Raw genomic sequence first — 20,887 nt, forward strand, 5'->3', positions numbered from 1 at the left:
CAATCATAAGTGGAAGATGTCCTACCTGCTGTTTTTCGCACCAATCCGTGAAGTTTCTTAGCTACATCCAATGAGGACGGCAGGTAGCGAGCTCCAATCCAAAGCTCTTCGGCGTCATGAGCAGCCAATAGGAGTTCGTGTAGAAGCGAGTCTGCTCAACAGCTTGTTATTTGGTGGATTGTGGCAGTAAATCGGGCGAGTGGGGAACCGGGCGCAGGACCTGCCGCCGCGGCCGGGAGTGGTGCTGCCCGGACGGGGGCCCACGGGGGTCAGTGGGGCGGAGGACTCGGAAGCTGACAGCGCGCACTTCACCCGCAGTTAGTAGGTGAGGAGAAGGGAAGTGGGGGATACTGAGTGGACGAAGCGGCAGTAGCAGCTCGTGCTGCTAGCAGCCCGGGGTCCCGGTGCAGTTGGAAGCTTCGCAGGTGGGGAGGGGGTGCTGGGCAAGCGGTGCGGCGAGCGCAGGGGAAGGGGCAGGTCGTGGAGCCGCGGCAGCAACTGCAGGAACCGCCGCCGCAGCCTCCTCCTCGGCTGCTTCCCTGGGAAAATGGCTGTGGGGCTGGCCGCGCCGCTAAGTTTGCTTCCGTGCGATGAGAAGCGGGCTGCTTGGGGGAGCCGGCCCCCAACTCCGCAGCGCGTCCTCTCCTGTGCAGTCTGTGGCTGGACCCGAGGGGCCAGGGGCAGGTACCACTCTGGGCTGTACAAAAAGTTGAGGCGGGCGCGGGGAGGAGGCGGCGGCTGCCGCTGTGCGGCTCCCCTCCCCTCCCACACCCTCTCCGGGCCACCTCCCTCCTCCTCTCCGCCCCCCCCCCTCCAGCCCCCTCCCTCGCGCGGGTCTCCCCTCACTCTCGCGCCTCCGGGCTGAAGGCCGCGGCCCCTGCCCCATCGGTGAAGAAGCGCTTCTCCTTTCTGACATGGTGCAGAGCGGAGGAAGGAGAGCAATGGCGCCGTGACACTCCGCTGCCGCCACCGCGGGCCCGGGGCGGGCCGAGGGGGCCGAGCGGCGGAGGCGGGGCGCGGGCCGAAGTCGGGGTATCAGGGGGGCGGCCGCGCGAAAGCTCGGCTACCGCGCCTGGGGGGAACCTGGAGAAGCCCAAACGGCGCCCTGCTCTTTTCCAGAGCGCTCCGACCTGGGGCTCCGAGTTGAGCATTCCGGGTCAAAGTGGCGAGCGAGGCGGGGGCGCGGTGGGCCGCTGGCGAACTCCGGGGAGGAACGGGTTGCCCTTTGGCGCCCGAGGGGTTCTCGCCGTTTCCTCAGCTCCTGCGTCCTGGCTGCCCTCCGGGGGATCGGCTCCCTTCGCTGGTTAGGGTTCTGCCCCTCCCCGCTGGCGTTTGTTTACTTTCTTTCCTTGGGTCGCTCCCCTCTGTTGACTGATTCTGTGCCTGTCTTTCCCCTCCCCATGATTCTAGCGACGGAGAAGATAGCTCGCTGAGCTGGAACCCCACAGATCGCCAGTGAAAATGAAGGTAAGTGGAGTCAACGCTGCTCTGAACCTCGTGCCCTGGACACTGCTTGTCGTGAGGCTGCTGCTGTGGAATGTCATTTTCTTTTTCTTTTTTTTTTTTTTTTTCGCTACTTGAAATTGATTCCTCTACTAAGCAGCGCTTTCTGAAAATGAGGACGTGTTGAAAGAGTGAGAAATGATCATTGTGTCTAATGCAGTCAGTCCGGCCCCTCTCTGAAGCAGTTAGCACTTTGGAAAGGCTGGTGCAGCCTTTCCATTGTTGTCCATTGGGCTAGTATTTTTAAACACTTCCTGTGTTGGCAGCAGCCTTTGCAGAAGTAAAGCTTTTGTCCTGTTTGGTTCTTTGGGGGATTTTTTGAAATTTTTTTCTTCCTCAATGCCAGCATGATTTTCTAAGGAAGGAATATGTGGATTGTGCAAGGGAGATATCATATCGGCTCTTCTCTGAAATTTTGTAGCTAAAATATTTGAAGGTGGACTAAAGCTAATAATGTTTTGTTTCAGTTCAATTGTTGTAGTAAATATTTTAAAACATACTGCAACCTGAAAAGATACTCTTCTGAAGACAGCTAGTAGTGCAAACATTGTATGTGATGTTTGAAGGGCAAGGAAGGTATAGGTTTGTGTAGTGCAGTGGCGTTGAATGTTTCAGATCAGATATTTATTTGCCAGAGTGTTCCTCTTCAATTTGCATTATCTGTAAATGCACTGACTTTAAAAGGTATTTGATTCCTTACTCATTTACTGTCTCAGTGTATTAAGCTCTGAAATACAGCATTCCCCTAAACTTTCTTGTTTTCCTATCTTCTGGAAATGACATGTTACTTTCTTTTACTGTTACTTGGAAAAACTTATTGGAAAAGGAAACATCATTTTCTACTTAAAAGTATCATTTCTAAAGTGTACACTGTTACCTTTGCATTTAGCAGTGTTAGCTCCATTGAATTGAGCCTATATGAAAACACTTAACTTTTTAAAAAAGGTAAAATGACAAAGAGTAGCTATCATTCTCTTACCATCAAGATTAAGATGAATGGTAGCATGAAATTTGCCACATCTTTCAATGTATCATTCTGATCATGACCATTTGCTAAAAAGTAGATATTTTTTAGTAAAGTTTATTTTTTTCTACACCAAGAAGATTAGTGTGATAAATTAGGTACAGCTCCAAGTTTTGAGCCATCAGTTCATATCTCTGCATTCATCAGCTGAATTTAGACTTAGATTTTTTAATATGTAGCTTTTAGCTAACGATTCCCCCAGATAATGCTCTCCTTATCAAAAGGATTGGCTTCATTTCTTATCTATGCAGATATACTGTGTCCAAAGAGATATTGCCTTAATGTAGCTATATTATTAAACATTTAACCATGTCTTGTTAGTATTAATCTTAACAGTGATATTTCTTCTAATTTTAAAACACAATTTCCAGGAGGCCATAAGTGAATAACTCAAAGTTTTATGAGACACTTACTATGAGTATACATTTTCTGGTTTTGGAGGTTTTTTTATTTTGTATTTTTAATTTAATTTTATTATTATTGTTAAGTAAGCTCTACACCTACCATGGGGCTTGAACTCACAACCCCGAGATCAGGAGTCGCATGCTCTACCAACTGAGCCAGCCAGGTGCCCGGTTTTTTTTTTTTTTGTTTGTTTGTTTGTTTGTTTGTTTCTTAATGTGTTCATTTCTTAAATTATACAATTGTTGAAACATTTTACATCTGGAAGAAAAAACATTATCATATTTCCTTGCTGATACTTCTCAGTTACTAAGAACTTAAACGTTTTCTGTTGTCAGGATATAGTTTATGCAGTAGGGGAATGCAAGTGCTTGCTTAAGGGGTATTTTCCAAATTATTAATGCTAGTAATAAACAGTACTGTTAATATTCTTAGCACTTTAAATGTAGAACCTTTTAATGTGGCTTAAGGTTGGAGTGTAGGGGAAAATACTAGTGACATTCACATTTTGTGTTCTTTCATCAGGCGGCGGATGAGCCTGCCTACCTGACAGTGGGAACTGATGTCAGTGCCAAGTACCGAGGTGCCTTCTGTGAGGCAAAAATTAAGACTGTGAAAAGGCTGGTAAAAGTTAAGGTAATTTTGTTTTTTTTCATGCAACCTGGATTGAGGAGAGTTGGGGAGGGGGAGACTGCAAATCAACATTTTACTGAATCATGACTTCCTGAATCATTATTATGTGAAAGCACTGTTATATACAAATCTATAGGAAAAACACATTAAGAATTGAGAAATAAAGAACTCGAAATGAGAAGTTATTCCAAAATGCTTCTCTGAAAATACCACGTTCATGAGACTTCCTTTTATTTGGCTCTCTGCTGTTGTGGCATGCTTACTTAGGCTGTGATCTCTCTTCTCCCCTTTCATAATGTTCAGGTAGAGATGATTTCAAGTGATTAGGAAAAATAATTTAGTGGAATTGTTTTAAAGACCATGTTAAAAATGATTTAAGAATTTTATTTTTAAGGTCCTTTTATGACCAGAAAAAAGTTACATACCTGATCACTTACACACCTAGACTAGTGCTTGATACATAGTAGACACTAAAAATAGTTGAATGGGTAAATGAACTGGAGCAGGTATTTTCAAAGTGTGGCCCTGGACTAGCAGCATCTGCTTCATCTGGGAACTTGTTTGAAATGCAGATTCTCAGGCCCTGACCCCAGACCTACTGAGTCAGAAAGTCTGGCAGTAGAGTCCAGTGATTGTGTTTTAATAAGCCCTTCAAGTGTTTCTGCTGCATGTTGACGTTTGAGAACCAGTGAATTAGAAGAGTATGATTTGTGTGGTAGAGAAATAGATTTATCTGTGATTATTATGAGATTTGTGTTTCAATTTTGATCTGGTGGAATTTTTCTTCAAGTATTGTTAAGATATCATTTGACATTTATTTCTTTGTTTCATTTGGCATTTTTACCATGTCAGCTATATGGGATTTGACTACTAAATATTTACTTGGACTTCTTTGAGAGCTTAAACTTTCTGTTAGTATTGTGGCTCTAGATATACTTACTTAAAGTCAATACAGTGATTGGGGAGCTCTTATCATACATACATTATATAGAATTTCAATTTTCATATTTGGGTACTTGATCTATTTGAACGATTGCCCTGTATATATTTGGGAGAATCTGTAGTAAAAAAGAATACTTATTTGTATGTGAAATACATATCATGATTATTATTTCAGTTTACTTTATAAAGGACCAACAGGGTTCTGGTTTTAATTTGTTTACCTTGTATGTGGGCAATAATGTTTGATACTGTTTTTTTATAACTTGTTGATAAAGAACAATGAAGGCAGTTTTAAACTTTTATAGCAATCACTTCAAATTATAAATCTTGTATAGTTCATTAATTCAGCAAACATTTATGAAGTGCCTGTAATACTCATTGACATTTGCTAACTGCTGGGGTTATAGTGACGAAGGAGGATTGTAGCCCTCAAGGAGCTCACAATTAGTGAGAGAGACAATAAACGTAAATATTAGACAATGTAATAAGTATTAAAACAGAAGTAACCACAGGATGGTAAGAAAGCATAGATTGAAGACATCATAAACATGTTGTTTTAAAAGTTAACATGCAAATTATTGTACAAAATGTCTTCCAGGTACTCCTGAAACAGGATAATACTACACAATTGGTGCAGGACGATCAAGTAAAGGGTCCTTTAAGAGTACGTATATTCTTCAGTTTAAAATCTGAAACCATGAATCACAAATACATACAGTAAATTATTAAATTTTATATTTGTAGACCGTTTTAAAATTTATAAGTATGTTAATCAGAAAACAAAAATACAAATGAAATGTTGTAGAGTTAATATGTTATGATGTTACATTGGCTATATCCTTTAGAAAGGTAAATCATCTTACAGACAGTAATTTTAGTGTATATATAAACATGAGTTTTCGGCCACGTTTTGTTTTTAATTCATAGATTGAATACCTCTTTTTTTTTTACATTGTCGTCAGAGATATTTAATATCTCTGCTAAATAATATACTAGCATTATAACTTTGAATCTTCTGTTGTTCTAAGTTACCAAGTATGTTGACTTCATAATTTAGCTTAGTGAGTACCTATATTGTGTTTTCCATCCATGTTCTGGCCAAACATTTCTAAGTTTATGTAATAAATCTTTGTTATGTCAGAGTACCACTTCGGTTAATATCTGATAGACAAAGGTCTGGAAGCTGAAAGAAGGTCAACTGGTCCATCCCTCTCTCCTCAGGTGAACCTTTATCTAAAAGGTCCCTTAAATATGAATGGTGAATCCAGTATTCAATATTTCTGTGAAAGAAAATTGAAGCTACTTTTGCTATCTTATGGTTTTCTGATTCTTATATTACACAATTCCCTTGAAGGCAATGTGATATAGTACAAAAGCTCTGAAGTAATACTTAAGAGACTGTGTTCTCATCCTCTCATCCGAGCCACAATATTCAATGTGTAAAATAAGGATAATAATAACAACTGTCTTACTAATGCCAAAGCATTTTGGGGTTCAGATTGCATGATAAATACATGAGTGCTATAAATGATAAAGATCTAAGTCAGTGTATATAAGGTAGAATTATCATAAATGTATTTATTTTAACCCAGGTCATATAGTTCATGGGAGTGATTTGGTCTGTTTAAATTTGATAATGAAATTTCAATTTTGTGTTTTAGGTTGGAGCTATTGTTGAAACAAGGACATCTGATGGATCCTTTCAGGAAGCTATTATCAGCAAGTTGACAGATGCTAGTTGGTATACTGTGGGTAAGTAGTTCATTTAATACATAGGATTTAATTTGGAGTTGCATATATTTTTATTTTGTAAATACACTGAATCATTATGTTGGCAGAAATAGGTATTATTTACTGTCAATTTACTTGATATAGTTGGCTGAAATTTTAATGATGGCTGCTGGTAACAAAAATAATATCTCTTTGGTCACTTGTGGCTATTTGATCCAAGAAGGTACCTGGGGTGCCAGGGTGGCTCAGTTGGTTAAGAGTCCGACTCTTGACTTTGGCTCAGGTCATGATCTCATAGTTTGTTGAATTCGAGCCCCATGTTAGGTTCTGCTCTGAAAGCACAGAGCGTGCTTGGGATTCTCCCTCTCCCTCTCTCTCTCTCGCTTTCAAAACAAACTTAAAACAACAACAACAAAAAGAATGTACTTCTTTTTAGGTTACCTAGATATTTCTTTTCAAGAAAGTTAAGTTATATGCTTATTTTTCTTCCATTAGAAAGTCAGTACAAGTTAGTATTGTAAGTAATCAGACATTTTTACTTTTCCTGTAATTACAATTAAGGTTGCACAGCTGCAATCTTTTAATGTATTGTTGCTTGTTTTACATAAGGATAATACAGATGTTACCACAAAATTTAAAGACTAAAAAAATTCTGGCTAGAGTAGATTCAAGTTTAGATGATCATAGCTTAATTTTTGATTTTTCATTTAGTCAAGTCTCAACACCTTTCAGAAAAGATATAGGTGCTCCTGTGGGGTGCCTGAGTGGCTCAGTCAATTAAGTGTCCACCTTCGGCTCAGGTTATGATCTTGTGGTTCTTGGGTTCAAGCCCCGCATCGGCCTGTCTGTCAGCACAAAGCCTGTTTCAGATCCTCTGTGCCCCTCTCTCTCTGCCCCTCACCTGCTCACACACACACTTTCTCTCTCTCAAAAATAAATAAACATTAAAAAAAAAAAAAAAAAAAGAGGGGTGCCTGGATGGCTCAGTCGGTTAAGCGTCCGACTTCTGCTCAGGTCATGATCTCACGGTTTGTGGATTCGGCCCTGCATTGGGCTCTGTGCTGACGACAGCTCAGAGCCTAGAGCCTGCTTCGGATTCTGTGTCTCCTTCTCTCTGCCCCTCCCCCACTTTGCTCTGTCTTTCTCTCAAAAATAAATATAAAAAATTTTTTAAATGTTCACTATAAAAAAAGGAGAGATACATGTGCTGCTAATGAGAATGCATACTTAACATTCCATGCATAAGCTTACGCTTGCTTTAAAAAACTTTAGGGAGTAGCAACAAGTGTCTTAATGCATGTAAACTAAAACTTAAATGTACTACTTATATAGTTGCTGTTATTATGTTGATAAGAATAGTAATGATTAAGATTTCCTAATCTCTTGGTACGTTCAAACTACACAATCCTGTGGATAACATCCATCCTTTATTTTATACTGAACATCTATAGCATTGTTTGGTTTTTACATTTATATCTTGGTATAAGTGGTGTAATTATGGTGTTGTGGTTTCCTTAAAGAAGGAAAGGAAATGATCCTGTAGGTTTACTTTTAGTTTACTTGATTTGTGGCTTTGGGTAAAAATCATTCATCTTCAGGTGATGCTCAAAGCTGTGAAGAATGTGCTTTGTTTAAAAATTGTACTTCTTGTCTTACTCTGTGGCTTCTATTAGTAGTAGCAGTTTGTTGTACGTAACTACTATTTTCTAACCATTTTTATTCTTCTTGGGCCTCTTAGAAAGCAGTGTCAGTTCACAATGGTGCTGTTACTATGATCTACGTATTTTTAGGAAGCTTGGTCGTGGCTGTTGCTAGTTGTTAGAGATTTAAAAACTAAGTTTAATGTTAACTTTTAGAGATTAAGTAAATACAATTTTATTATATTAAAGCAGTGATAACAATTACAGGCATTGAGAGGCACCTGGGTGGCTCAGTCGGTCAAGCCTCCGACTCTTGGTTTTGGCTCGGGTCATGATCTCCCAGTTCGTGAATTTGAGCCCTGCGTCCAGCTGTGCATTGACAGCGTGAAGCCTGCTTGGGATCCTCCTTCTCCCTCTGTCCCTGCCCTGCTCATGCTCTCTTTCTCTCTCTCAAAAGTAAAAAAAAAATTACAGGCACTGATACGTGCAGAGTTACGCAAGATTATGTGATGTGTATTCAAATACTAATATTGCATCCTATTTGATATTTAATATCAAGGCTGCATTCACAGTACTTGTGAAGTTTTACTGATATAATGCTTGTGATTCTGCAGAAGCGATACTTCTCATGTTTTCACATTTGGGACTTCTGCACTCCAGAATAGCAGATCTTTATCCTTTACATGAATGGCATTTTAGCATTTCTAAAAGCTAGTTGCTATTGAGCATTCTCTGTGGTGATTTTCTGTGATGAGTAATTACAGAAGAAACTGTATAATTCTTTTTCTGAAAGAGCTTAGCATCTTAATTGCATGTAATTCGTGTATCAAGCATTAGTGTACATAAGAATCACTTGGTGTTTGTTTAAAAAATGAGGATTTGAGGACTCCAAATCTCTTCAATTTAGTAGGTCTGGGGATGGCAATCCAAGAATCTTTCTTTTTATAATTACATTGGGTGAATTTAATGCAGGTATTACACATTAGTAAAGTAGTCCATACTTAGAAAAAATGGAGACTTATTCAGGAGAAAAATTCAAAATATTTAAGTTTTTTGCATCTTTGTAATGATGGCAAGTGACCTAAAAAATCTAAGATGTTAACAGGCACTGTTCACTTAAGTATGTTCAATATAGCACTCTCTGCTATAAAGAATATTTAGATATTGAAGCATGTAGCCCACATAAAGAATGATTAGAGTATAATGAGCCTAAAAGATGGCAAAATAAAATGTGTCCTCTCTCACAGGTCATGAGCCTTCTATATTTTTCAATTAATTGAGTGACTACTACCTGTTGGGTTTAATTCCTCTTTTCTGAAATTCTTCTTGGTTTCTAATTCCTAGTGAAGTGTTACATAGGTAGAATCAGAAAGTCATACAAAGTATTAATGATCTCCATATCACTTTTTTATTTTAAGAGATCTCAAAATTTGACTATTAAAAACAAAAGAAAAGAGGATACCACACTACTGGTTTAGATCAAATAAGAGTTATGATCATTGGTGATCAAAAGCTACCTAATGAGTCTGATATTAACTTACGTAATATAGGTACTTTTCCTACGATACCTAAATAACCAATTATGAAAGAGACTATAGATCTAATATGAGCTAATTTTTAAAAATCTAATATTACCTTCCTCTTTAATGTTGAATAATAAGTGGCCTGAGTTTATGGATTTTTTGTTTGTTTTTTGAGCCTTGGAAATATTTCCTCTTCATAACATAAAACAGTGCTTCCCTAGCATAGTTTATTCAATTGGCAGTTCTTATTTTTGCATTAAAGATAAGGAATCTGTAATGTATAGAAGTGTATGGTTACCTTTCTAGTGGTTCAAAGGTATTAATTAGGATTGGAATTTGTATCTCCACTTGAATGTTGCCATTAACTCCTGGTAAATACAGCTGTCCATAAAACATTCTAAAACTGCTCTTCTTGGGGCGCCTGGGTGGCGCAGTCGGTTAAGCGTCCGACTTCAGCCAGGTCACGATCTCACAGTCCGTGTGTTCGAGCCCCGCGTCAGGCTCTGGGCTAATGGCTCAGAGCCTGGAGCCTGTTTCCGATTCTGTGTCTCCCTCTCTCTCTGCCCCTCCCCCGTTCATGCTCTGTCTCTCTCTGTCCCAAAAATAAATATACGTTGAAAAAAAATTAAAAAAAAAAAAAAATAGCTCTTCTTTTGCTTTTTTTGGAATATAAAAATAACACATTGTACTTGAAAAATAAGGAAAATGTAAAGGACAGAATTGTTGTTAATTTTAGTAATTTACATACAAAATGTATATTCATATGTACAATATATAAAATTTTACACTAAAATTTGATTATTTATATATCTTTGTGACAAATGCTTTTTTTAAAAAATTTTTTTAACGTTTATTTATTTTTGGGACAGAGAGAGACAGAGCATGAACTGGGGAGGGGCAGAGAGAGAGGGAGACACAGAATCGGAAACAGGCTCCAGGCTCTGAGCCATCAGCCCAGAGCCCGACGTGGGGCTCGAACCCACGGACCGCGAGATCGTGACCTGAGCTGAAGTCGGACGCTCAACCGACTGAGCCACCCAGGCGCCCCTGACAAATGCTTTTTAAGACTCAAGATTTTTTCATGCTTTCTGGTTACTGTTTTGTACATCAGTTGTATCAGATCTCATGGAAGTTATGGTTCATGGAGTAGAGGAGGTTTAGCTTAAACTGGTGAACGGACTGACTTTTGTAGAATGTGCTGTAGGCTTACTAAGGCTTTTTTTTTTTTTTTAAATGTTTACTTATTTTGAGAGAGAGCACACGTAAGCAGGGCAGAGAGACAGGGAGAGACAGAATCCCACGCAGGCTCCGTGCTGTCAGTGCAGAGCTCAACTGGGGACGTGAACTCACCAACTGTGAGATCATGACCTGAGCCGAAATCTAGAGTCAGATGCTTAACCAACTGAGCTACCCAGGTGCCCCAAGGCTTTTTAATTTAGTTAGAACCTCTTACGACAAGTGTTTTTATAATCAGAGTCAACCACAAATGTTTTCAAAACCAGGACTAGAAGATCATTTAGGAAGTACTAAGCAACAAAGAAATCTATGCCTTCCTGTGATGTGCTTTAACCTGTTGTTTAAATGGCCTTCCAAAAGACTTAGCATTCCCATGATATTTTGTCAATATCATTATACATTTGTTAAGTTTCTTGATTTCTGAAGTTCTGGACCTTGGCTGCAGAGGGATTTCTATGTCACAAATGAGTTTATGAACAAAACTATTGGTTTTACCTAGAGTATGTAATTTTAAAGTTTTTATCCACTATGTGAAATATTTTAATTAATATATAAATGTATACATAAATATTTTATTAATTTTAACTGGTATACACAGATACAACAATATTTTCTTTTTGCAAAGTCAGAATTCTTGACTTCTCTCCTGTGTTCATTTTATGCCTCTGCCCCATACTTATTTATTATGCATTTTGATTCCCCCTTAACAAAACTGTAGCTCATTGATTAGCCTTCTGATTCTCAATTTCTTTATAAAAGATAGCGATTCCTACTTGGCAGAGGCTGCTGTGAGAATTAGGACATGGTAGAAGCTTAATAGGTGATAGCCAATTACATCTTTGGAGAGATAAAGTTAATTTACTATTGTTCTCTTACTATCCTCCAGCATCTAACAGTGCTATTTTCATGGGTAGATCTTTTTGTATTTAGTAGTTAGATAGATCCCTGTTGCTTTTGTTTCTTTTAATTCTCAAGTGTAGAGTTAGGCTTCATATATTTGTTTGCATTAGCATTGTTTTATCTAGCCTGATCAATTATTGAGAGAGACTTAGCTTTGTCATTTTCAAATTAAGTTTTTGTATCTGTATTTAACATAATAACAGAGATACTGCTTTTGTATGTTTTGCACTCAATAGTCTATTTAAATACCATTTTTGTCAAGTAGAAAACATTTCATAGAATTACTAAATCCTTATAGTCAGACTTTTTCCTCTTGGCATACTGTAATAGACATCTTGAACTTAAAAGCTAAATATACTATATACACCAGTTTATATATACCAATTAATTATTTCACTCTTATTAAAATGCCAGAGTCACTCTTCAGTGCCTGAAGAGTGTTTGGTGTTCTTTTAGATGATACTTCTAACAAGGAAGTTATAGAGGAAACTTGTTCTAGATGGAACTTCTTCATGATTTTGATAATTGGGGATGTCTTGATTAATAGGTTTACTGTGTTGTTGGGGTTTCTATTTGTCTTTCAGAAAATCTTGAGAAGTTATGTAGGTTTTCAGACTTGTATAAAGTACTCAAATACATACCTTTGTATAGTCCGTGAATTAAAAAAAAAAAAGTAAATTGTTTCTCTTTGTTCACTCAAAGTTGGAAGCATTCTTATATAAAATCATAAAATTGTTGTTGGTGCCACAGTTCTCTTTTGAGAAGGTTTTTTGGTTCTTACATCATTTCTATCCATGATATAAAGTATGTTGACGTTAAAAATATTTTTTCCTTCAAAAATCTGATTATTTCAGAGATTATTTTAAGTTTATTTATTTATTTTGAGAGAGAGAGAGCACGTGCGAGAGCATGTGGAAGGGACAGAGAGAGGAAGAGAGAGAAAATCCCAACCAGGCTCCACACCGTCAGCACATAGCCCGACATGGGGCTCTAACTCGCCAACTGTGAGATCAAGCCCTGCGCCAAAATCGAGAGTTGGACACTTAACTGAGCCAACCAGGCACCCCTTAAAGTGATTATTTTAAAAAAACAAGAATTAAAGATTTTAAATTGTTGAAATTTCTCAGAACATTTTGATTTGAGGCTGCCATTGATTAATGATGAAACACTGTGGAAAACATTTTGCATAAATTTGATATTATGGATTGTTCTGATATTCTCATGTTCCTTCCTCACACCTCCACTTAAATGTGTGTGCACATGGGTGTGTATGTGTGTGTCCGTTGTTACCATCTTATATATTGTAGCCTTTAAGGAAAATTGGAACTTTTAAGCTTTTATTCTTTAATATACTTATGGGTATTAATACAAACATGAAGGATTATTTTAAGTTTGGTATAATAATTTCATGATCTTGAAGTTTTAAAAGAACAGTGGTGTATTTATTAGATTTGATGACACCATATGAATCATAATTTTGTTACAAGTGTTTAGAGCACTGTTAATCAAGTGTAGATTAGTAATGTAATTGTTGGAGGATATTGTGTTTTATCCTGTCATTGTGTTTGCAGCGGTCATTAATTTCTGCGTTATTGACTGTACAACACGGCTCCTTTTGTGCAAACATGGTTCTCTGAATATGTGCTTCAGGAACTTTTCATTTTCTCTGCATTGTCTCCTGCATGTAAGAGAATTTAAACTAGATGTCGTTACTTTTGGAGAAAGAACTGATTGAGGTAGATAAATACTGAAGAAGTTGAGTGCTCTTACATAAGTTCTTAGCATGAAAAAAGTAAGTTAATGATTAAATATTATTAAAGCAAAGTAATGTAGAGTTTCCCTTTATTAACATTAATTTATTCTGTTAGAATGAAAAAGCATCTAGAATTATGGAAGTTGGGATTACATCTTAAAATAACTATTTCTGTGTATATGCCTTCCTGTGTATATGCTATTTTCATACAATACACAAACATATATTGATACGTGTTTGCATTATAAGTATCTGAGGTAAGGATTCCACCTTTTTATATTTTATTTCTTCATAATGATGGGCAATCAGGTGTCTTCTGAGAGCATTTTCTTTTTAATACACTTGATAACTGTTAGATGTTAAAATAAGAGTATGTTTCTGGAAAATTAAGCCTATAAAATTTTTTTTTAATGTAGTAAAAGTAAAAACTTCTGAGAAAGCTTCTGTGCAATTATAACTGACTTTTGAAATTTAAGAAAATTTCATCTTTCTGATGTTTCCTTGTTTCAACCTTTAATTCTAAATTTCTTAATCCTTCTCCAGCAAAAGAAAAATGTTGAATCTTATGACTTTAGAATTTGGTACCCAATAGACTTCTATTAAAGGAAGTTATCATGCAAATAAGTAGAGGTAGTACAATAATCCAAGAAGCATTCCTAGAAGTCAAACAGTTTCTGGAAGTTAGAGATACTTCATTGATAACTGTTCTGAACAAAACCCATAATACTTCTTTTTTTGTAAACCAGGTTTTTTTTTTTTTTTTTTTTTTTTTTGCTCATTCTTCCAGGATTAAAGGTAATTTAATCACTGGTGCTTTGATTAGGTTGCTAAGTGAATTGAGACACTTAGGCAGTTGGGAGCAGCCATGTAACCTGTGTTCAGTATCAACAGAATGAGAAATGTACTGTGTACATGTTAAAAGCTTTTGAAAAAAAAAAAACACAAATAATGGTTCTTACAAATATTAAGCCTTAATTAAATAGCAGCAATATTGTTCTCTGCAGTGACATGTTTACTTAGTGTGGATAAATTCTCTGATATCTCTTGCTTCTTGTAGTGTTTGATGATGGTGATGAGAGAACACTGAGACGCACTTCACTTTGCTTAAAAGGAGAGAGACATTTTGCCGAGAGTGAGGTAGGGTGACATGGATGGACTTTTTGAGTTGAATAACTTCTAACATCAAGGCAAGATGTGATTTAATTTGTCTGTTGTTTCTTATCTAGACACTTGACCAGCTTCCCTTAACAAATCCAGAGCATTTTGGAACTCCTGTAATTGCAAAGAAGACGAACAGAGGAAGGAGGTCATCTCTTCCTGTGTGAGTGTTTCATATACAGTAATATTACAGTTATTACAACATTAAACAAATGAGTCTTCTAAGATGGCTAAAATTGTTCAGGTAACTTTTCCATAGTATCTTGTATCATCATGTTAGACATTTTACCTTGAGCAGACCTTGTTCTTAATTATTCCCATTACTCTGAGAATTATCATAACTCCTTTTTCAAAAAGGGGTATTTTTGTCTTGAGTTACTTTGCCAAATTTCTTAATTGATACGATGTGCTTTTCTATTTTAAGTGAGTATATGTATTTTTTAACCTTTTTATTTCAAAAACATTCCAAACTTAAAAATTGTGCAATAAACTTTCATATCCTCATCATCTAGATTCAGTAATTGTTAAAATTTTTGGCACATTTGCTTTATCATTCCCTCTGTGGATATGTAGCTATTTTTTAACTTAATGATTATTTTTTATTATTACTATTTTTTAACGTTTATTTTTTGAGAGAGAGCATGCACACGCAAGTATGGGAGAGGCAGAGAGAGAGGGAGAGAGAGAATCCTAAGCAGGCTCCACACTGTCAGTGCAGAGTCTGACTCGGGGCTCGAACCCACGGACCATGAGATCATGACCTGAGCCAAATCCAAGAGTCCAACACTCGACTGACTGAGCCACCCAGGCGCCCTAATGATAATTTTAATTGGTTGAACCTTATGAAAGTATATTATAAGCATCAGACCTACCTTTAAATACTTTAAGAATAAGGAAATTCTCTTATATAGCCAAAGTGTGATTATCAAATTCAGAAAATTCAACATTAATAAAATGCTATTATCTAATAATGTATAGTCCATATTTTAAATTTTGCCACTTGTCCCAATAATAGCCTTTATAGGCATCCACTGAATCCAGGGTCTAACCCAAGATCATGCATTACATTTTGTTTATATGGTTCTTTTTTTTTTTTTTTTTTTTGGACAGAGAGGGTGCAAGAGAGCGAGGGGCAGAGAAAGAGAGAATACCACGAGTGGCAGAGGGAGAGAGAAGCAAGGGCTTACCCCAAGTAGGGCTCAGCTTACTTGATGCGGGACTTGAACTCAGGAACCATGAGATCTGACCTGAGCCGAAGTCAGATACTTAACTGACTGAGCCACCGGGGCACCCTGGTTTTGTTTTTTTATAATTTTTTTTTAAGTTTATTTACTTATTTAGAGAGAGGCAGAGACAGCACAAGCAGGGGAGGGGCAGAGAGGGAGAGAGAAATCCAAGCAGGCTCCGTGCTGTCAGCTTAGAGCCGGACATGGGGTTTGAACTCATGAAATGTGAGATTAAGACCCAAGCTGAAACCGAGAATCAGACGCTCAACTGACTATGCCATCCAGGTACCCCTGGGCATCCTAGTTTATATAGTTCTTAAATCTCCTTTAATCTGGAAAAGTTCTTCAGTTTTTTTGTTTTTTTGTTTTTTTTTTTTTTTTTGGTCTTTTCCTGACATTGATATTTTTGAAGAGTACAGGCCCATTTTGTAGACTGTTCCTCACCATGGGTTTGTTTGCTTGTTTAATTGTGTAGATAAGCTAATTTAAATAAACCTTCACATGTTTTTTGATGAGATCCTTTCATAACCTGTTAAGAAATAGAGTTACATCTGGCATATATAAAAGGTAGAAGGATAATCTTTTTAAAAAAATGTATTTGGCACAGTAAGTACTTCATGGTGACATAATTAGGCTTTTCTGTCCCAGCTGGTGGTTGGCATAAGAGCTAAGTCCAAATCCTCATTCATCTAATGGCATGGACTCAGAGTCACCATGGACAGCTCAGGACTACTTTGGGACTAGGGAAGAATCCATCTCTTCAGTTTCAGTAAGAGGCTACTTTTACTCTGGAGTCATCCAGATTAGAAATTGAATTGTACATGTTAAATTCACACCACTCTGTCTCAACAGTGGTTTATGTTAAGATCATGATAGAGTTATTCTGACTTTTAGTAATGAAGACGAAAAGGAAGAAGAAAGTAGTGAAGAGGAAGATGACGATAAGCGACGTCTCAATGACGAATTGTTAGGAAAAGTTGTAAGTGTGATATCAACATCTGAGAAGACTGATGGGTATCCTGCTTTGGTAAGTAAGATTTCTTTGCAGAATTAATCAACCATTTATAATTTTGTTTAACATGGATCTTTAGAAAGCATTTAAAATATTTTGAAAGTATTACCCAAATTTAATTTGGACTTTATTGCAACATTGAGCAATCCTACTTAGGTCTCACATACTTCACTGTTTTCTTTTGTTATTTCCTTTAATTTTCTATAATCAGTCATTTATTGGGATCTTTCAGTTCTTCCTTGAAAATGTGTGCAGTGGTCTCTTTTTATCCTATTCCTGTTACCATTTTACACTTGATTTATAGTAATTTCTTCCAAGTTCCTTTAACTTGATTCTTGGGTTTTTTGCTAAATTTAGACAAATTTTCCAGAAGCAACTTCTATAGAGTAGTTTTTAAACACTGATTTAATCATGGTAGTCCCATTCTCAAAAACCCCAAAAAACTTTCACAGACTGCCTAATGGATCAATCCTGGATTCTTTAGATGGATTTCTGAGGCTATCCTAGCTCTTAGTTTCCCATTTTCAGTGTAAGCTTCATACTCAGGTTCTCTCTTAACTGCTCCCTGTGTAAAACACTTCTCTTCCAAACCTTTACCCTTTTGCCTTAAATCAATTAGTATTTACTGAGGATGTGCAGGGAGTTCCACCTCTAAGTTGCTTCGAAGAGAGAAAACTATGAACCTTGTAACACATTGCTCTCGAGGACCTTGTTGTATACATCTAAGAGATTAAATAGCAATTAAAGTTTATATAGTCATTTTTAAAACTTGGCGCAGACACTGGAGTAGGAAAGGGAGCATTGGGGAAAGGAAGGGTGGGTACACCTAGGTTTTGCAAATAGTAAGTCTTGGATGGGTTGGTAGGGAAATCTAATCTTTGCTTACTTGGGGAAGGAATGAGAAGAAGGGATGGGCAAGAGAATTATTTCATGAGAGGAATCAATAATACTTGGTAATACCTGTCTCCATTTTCTCCTTTTTGTACTCCTCTCCTTTTAAGTGTCTTAACGTTCAGCTCAAGGCCTACGTTTTCTTCAGTCTCCCTTAACTACTCTAACATAACTATTCCCCTTTTCTGAGTTTTGATATGACATATATCTCTAACAACAGTGCTGGCACAAAATGTGTCCCGAATTAGATTAGAATCCTTTAGTGAACCGAGGCCAATTTTTAATGTTTCTGTGTGCATGTAAGTACATTACTCAGTTGCTATATATGGTAAGTTTACCTAGAAAAAGTCTGAAAATCCTTTGAGTCTTTCAGTTGTACAGGCAAACAAGTAAATGGGTTTGGATTCAGAATATTCAGGTCATAATTTGCCAAGAGATTTTTTTTAAGAGATTTTTTTAATCCCTTCATTTACTCACCAGACTTATTTGCCAGGGAATGTAGAAAATAAAAGATGAGTAAGACACTAATCTCACATTTTATTAATATTGTAATTTTAATGCAGAGAATAATTCAAGTAACTTTATATACAATAGTATATGTTCAACATTAGGACTTCTTGTCCTGAAAATTTACATTTATTGAAGGAAATCCAGAAAGTCTTCATGAAGCTTGTGCTTTTGAACTGAGCCTTGACAGATTTAAAGTTAGTTAAGCAGAGCTTCTCTAGAGGACTTAGAGGAAAACAGTAAAAGCAGAAAAGCAAAGGGTTTGCTCATGGAACTATTTGCTCTGGAAATCCATTTTGGCTAAATGTTAAACAACAATAGGGGAATAATAGGAAATAAGACTGGGAAGATAATTTGGATCTAGGGCAGAAGAGTCTTTAAAAGTTCACCCCAGGAATGTGGCCATAATTCTGCATAGAATTTTGCAGAAGAGTAACATTATTGAGCTGCATGTTTAGGAATGTTAATGAGGCAGTAGTGTGTTGAACGGATTGTTGGAAACACTGGAGATGACAGGAATCAATTTGGAGGCCATTATAGTGGTTCACAGGTGAGGTAATTAAGCCCTGGGCTGTGCCTACTCATCCTTTAAGACTTAATCTTAAGCCTTTGCTGCCATACCTCTTCCTTCCCCACATTGGGTTAAGTCTTCCTCCTAGGTGTTTTCATCTCTGTACTTATCCTCCATGGTGTTGTTTTGTGTTTACCTCTCATTGTGCCATTAGCTCCTTAAGGGCAGACACAACTCTACTATTTGTCTAATAATTACCAGCGTCTAACAAACACACAAATATTTACTGCCATCTGATGTTAAGGCAGCTGATACAACAGCCAAGAATTTTTAATTATCTGGATATAGACTGTTTAATATGATAGCCATGAGTCCTACGTGACTGTTTACATTTACATGTAATTTAATTAAAATTAAATAGAATTAAAAATTCAGTCTCTCAGTTGCACTACCACATTTTAAGTGCTTAGCAGTGCAGATAACAGAACATTTCCATCATTGCATAAAGTTCTGTGGGTGGTGCTAGATTGTAGCAGAGGGGGGCTAGTGTTAGGGGTGATAATGAGCAGGTAAATTTCAGCAATTCATTGGTAGACTTTATTTTTAAAAAATATTAAGTGCCATAAAGAATATATAGAGATTAGCTATTTACTAATGTTCAGACATTTGTTACTTTTAAAAGTTAAGAAATTAAAAAGTTCTTAGATTTTCTTTGATTTGCTTTCATTACTAAAAATTGTAATGCCCTGGTAAGAAAGGGAACTTAGATAGATATTTATTTTAAACAAATAGCAGATTTCAAAATAGATCTTGATTCAAGAATATTTTTAAAAATTATACTATGCCACATTTTCATCACAGATCATATGTTTGACTTTTTGGACAAGAAATGATTACGTAGCTTAGAAGAAATCAAATTTTTTAAAGTGGTGGTCATATTTATATTGTATTAACTATTTATTGTATAATCTAATAACTGAATAAATTAAATATCCAGAAAACCAATATGCTAAAGAAAAATCACAAGGCAACCTTCTTTTTTAAGTAATTCATTTATAATGGAAATTATTAATAATTAAACTCTGTCTTAACAAAATATAATTCATTTGAGAAGTGAGGGGGATCCAGAACTACTCTTTTTAAAAATGTATATTTTTTTGAGCAAGGGAAATTAGGCACCAATCCTGTTCTTTATTTTATATTTCAGGTAATATCTCCCAGCTGTAATGATGACATCACAGTGAAAAAAGACCAGTGTTTAGTTCGATCATTTATCGATTCTAAATTGTGAGTCACTTAATAGTATTATGGTAGGAGAAAAAAAAAATGAGATCACAGTGATAGATCCTTCCATAGTCCACACTTTATTTTGAAAAGTCTGATCGTTTCATGAACTGTCATTACATATTATGCTTTGACTTTTTAAACGTAGTTTATTTTTTTCTAATTTTAATTTAAAATAACTAATTTTAATTTAGTTATGTAAAAACTAAACAATGTGTAATAATATTTAAAGAGTTTTTTTTTATACAGCATGGTATTGGTTTTCTCTTTAATTGTAAAAGCTTGGTACTTTTATTATGTGTACTATTTCATATTATGAACTATTGAACTTTTCATGGAATATTACTAAAATAATTATTTTGACTTTTTTCCTGATTAAGTCAGATTTTTAGAAACTTTCTTTAACCTCAGCTTTGTTTTGTTTCCCACAAAGGATGTAAAAAAAAAAAAAGTGCATGTGTTTGTATGTATAAGTATATATAGAGAGAAGTACTGTGGAAAATTTAATATATCTTACAATGATAAAAATATTTTAATATTCTTTTATTTATTTATTTATTTATTTATTTATTTATTTATTTATTTAACTAACTAAACTAAATAGTAAATTTAAGAAATAGCAAAGATCAGGGGTGCCTGAATGGCTCAGTTCATTAAGCATCTGACTTCGGCTCAGGTCATGATCTCACGTTTCGTGAGTTAGAACCCTGCATCGAGCTCTCTGCTATCAGTGCAGAGCTTGCTTCTGATCCTGTCTCCTCTCTGTCCCTTCGGTGCTCTTGCTCATGCTCTCTCTCAAAAATAAAATAAACTTAAAAAGAGAAATAGTAAAGATCAAAATAGACATTGTATCTTCAATAAGGCAAATATGCTGATACAAAGTATCCCATACCGTGTGTGTGGGAGGGTTGCGTAGATTGAAATATTACAAATGTGAAGCTTTCAAATTAGTGTATTTTGAATATGTCAATCTTTAGAATTAAGGTACTAATTTTGGGGTTGTCTGGGTGG

The 20,887-nt window shown here is 36.5% G+C and overlaps 1 protein-coding gene across 2 annotated transcripts in view; it reads left to right on the forward strand.

Moving 5' to 3' along the window:
* The first annotated feature begins 96 nt into the window (after positions 1-96).
* Positions 97-20,887, forward strand: part of ARID4A (AT-rich interaction domain 4A) — a 65,011-nt gene continuing 44,220 nt past the window's right edge. For both annotated transcript variants that reach the window (XM_043556255.1, XM_043556256.1), the window contains exons 1-9: positions 97-325; positions 1,411-1,467; positions 3,455-3,565; positions 5,103-5,168; positions 6,166-6,256; positions 14,345-14,424; positions 14,514-14,608; positions 16,566-16,698; positions 19,800-19,879. In XM_043556255.1, coding sequence (XP_043412190.1) covers positions 1,462-1,467; positions 3,455-3,565; positions 5,103-5,168; positions 6,166-6,256; positions 14,345-14,424; positions 14,514-14,608; positions 16,566-16,698; positions 19,800-19,879 — 662 coding nt within the window. In that variant the 5' untranslated portion in view covers positions 97-325; positions 1,411-1,461. The remainder of the gene's footprint in view (positions 326-1,410; positions 1,468-3,454; positions 3,566-5,102; positions 5,169-6,165; positions 6,257-14,344; positions 14,425-14,513; positions 14,609-16,565; positions 16,699-19,799; positions 19,880-20,887) is intronic.

This window comes from Prionailurus bengalensis, chromosome B3, assembly GCF_016509475.1.
Source record: "Prionailurus bengalensis isolate Pbe53 chromosome B3, Fcat_Pben_1.1_paternal_pri, whole genome shotgun sequence".
NCBI lineage: Eukaryota > Metazoa > Chordata > Mammalia > Carnivora > Felidae > Prionailurus > Prionailurus bengalensis.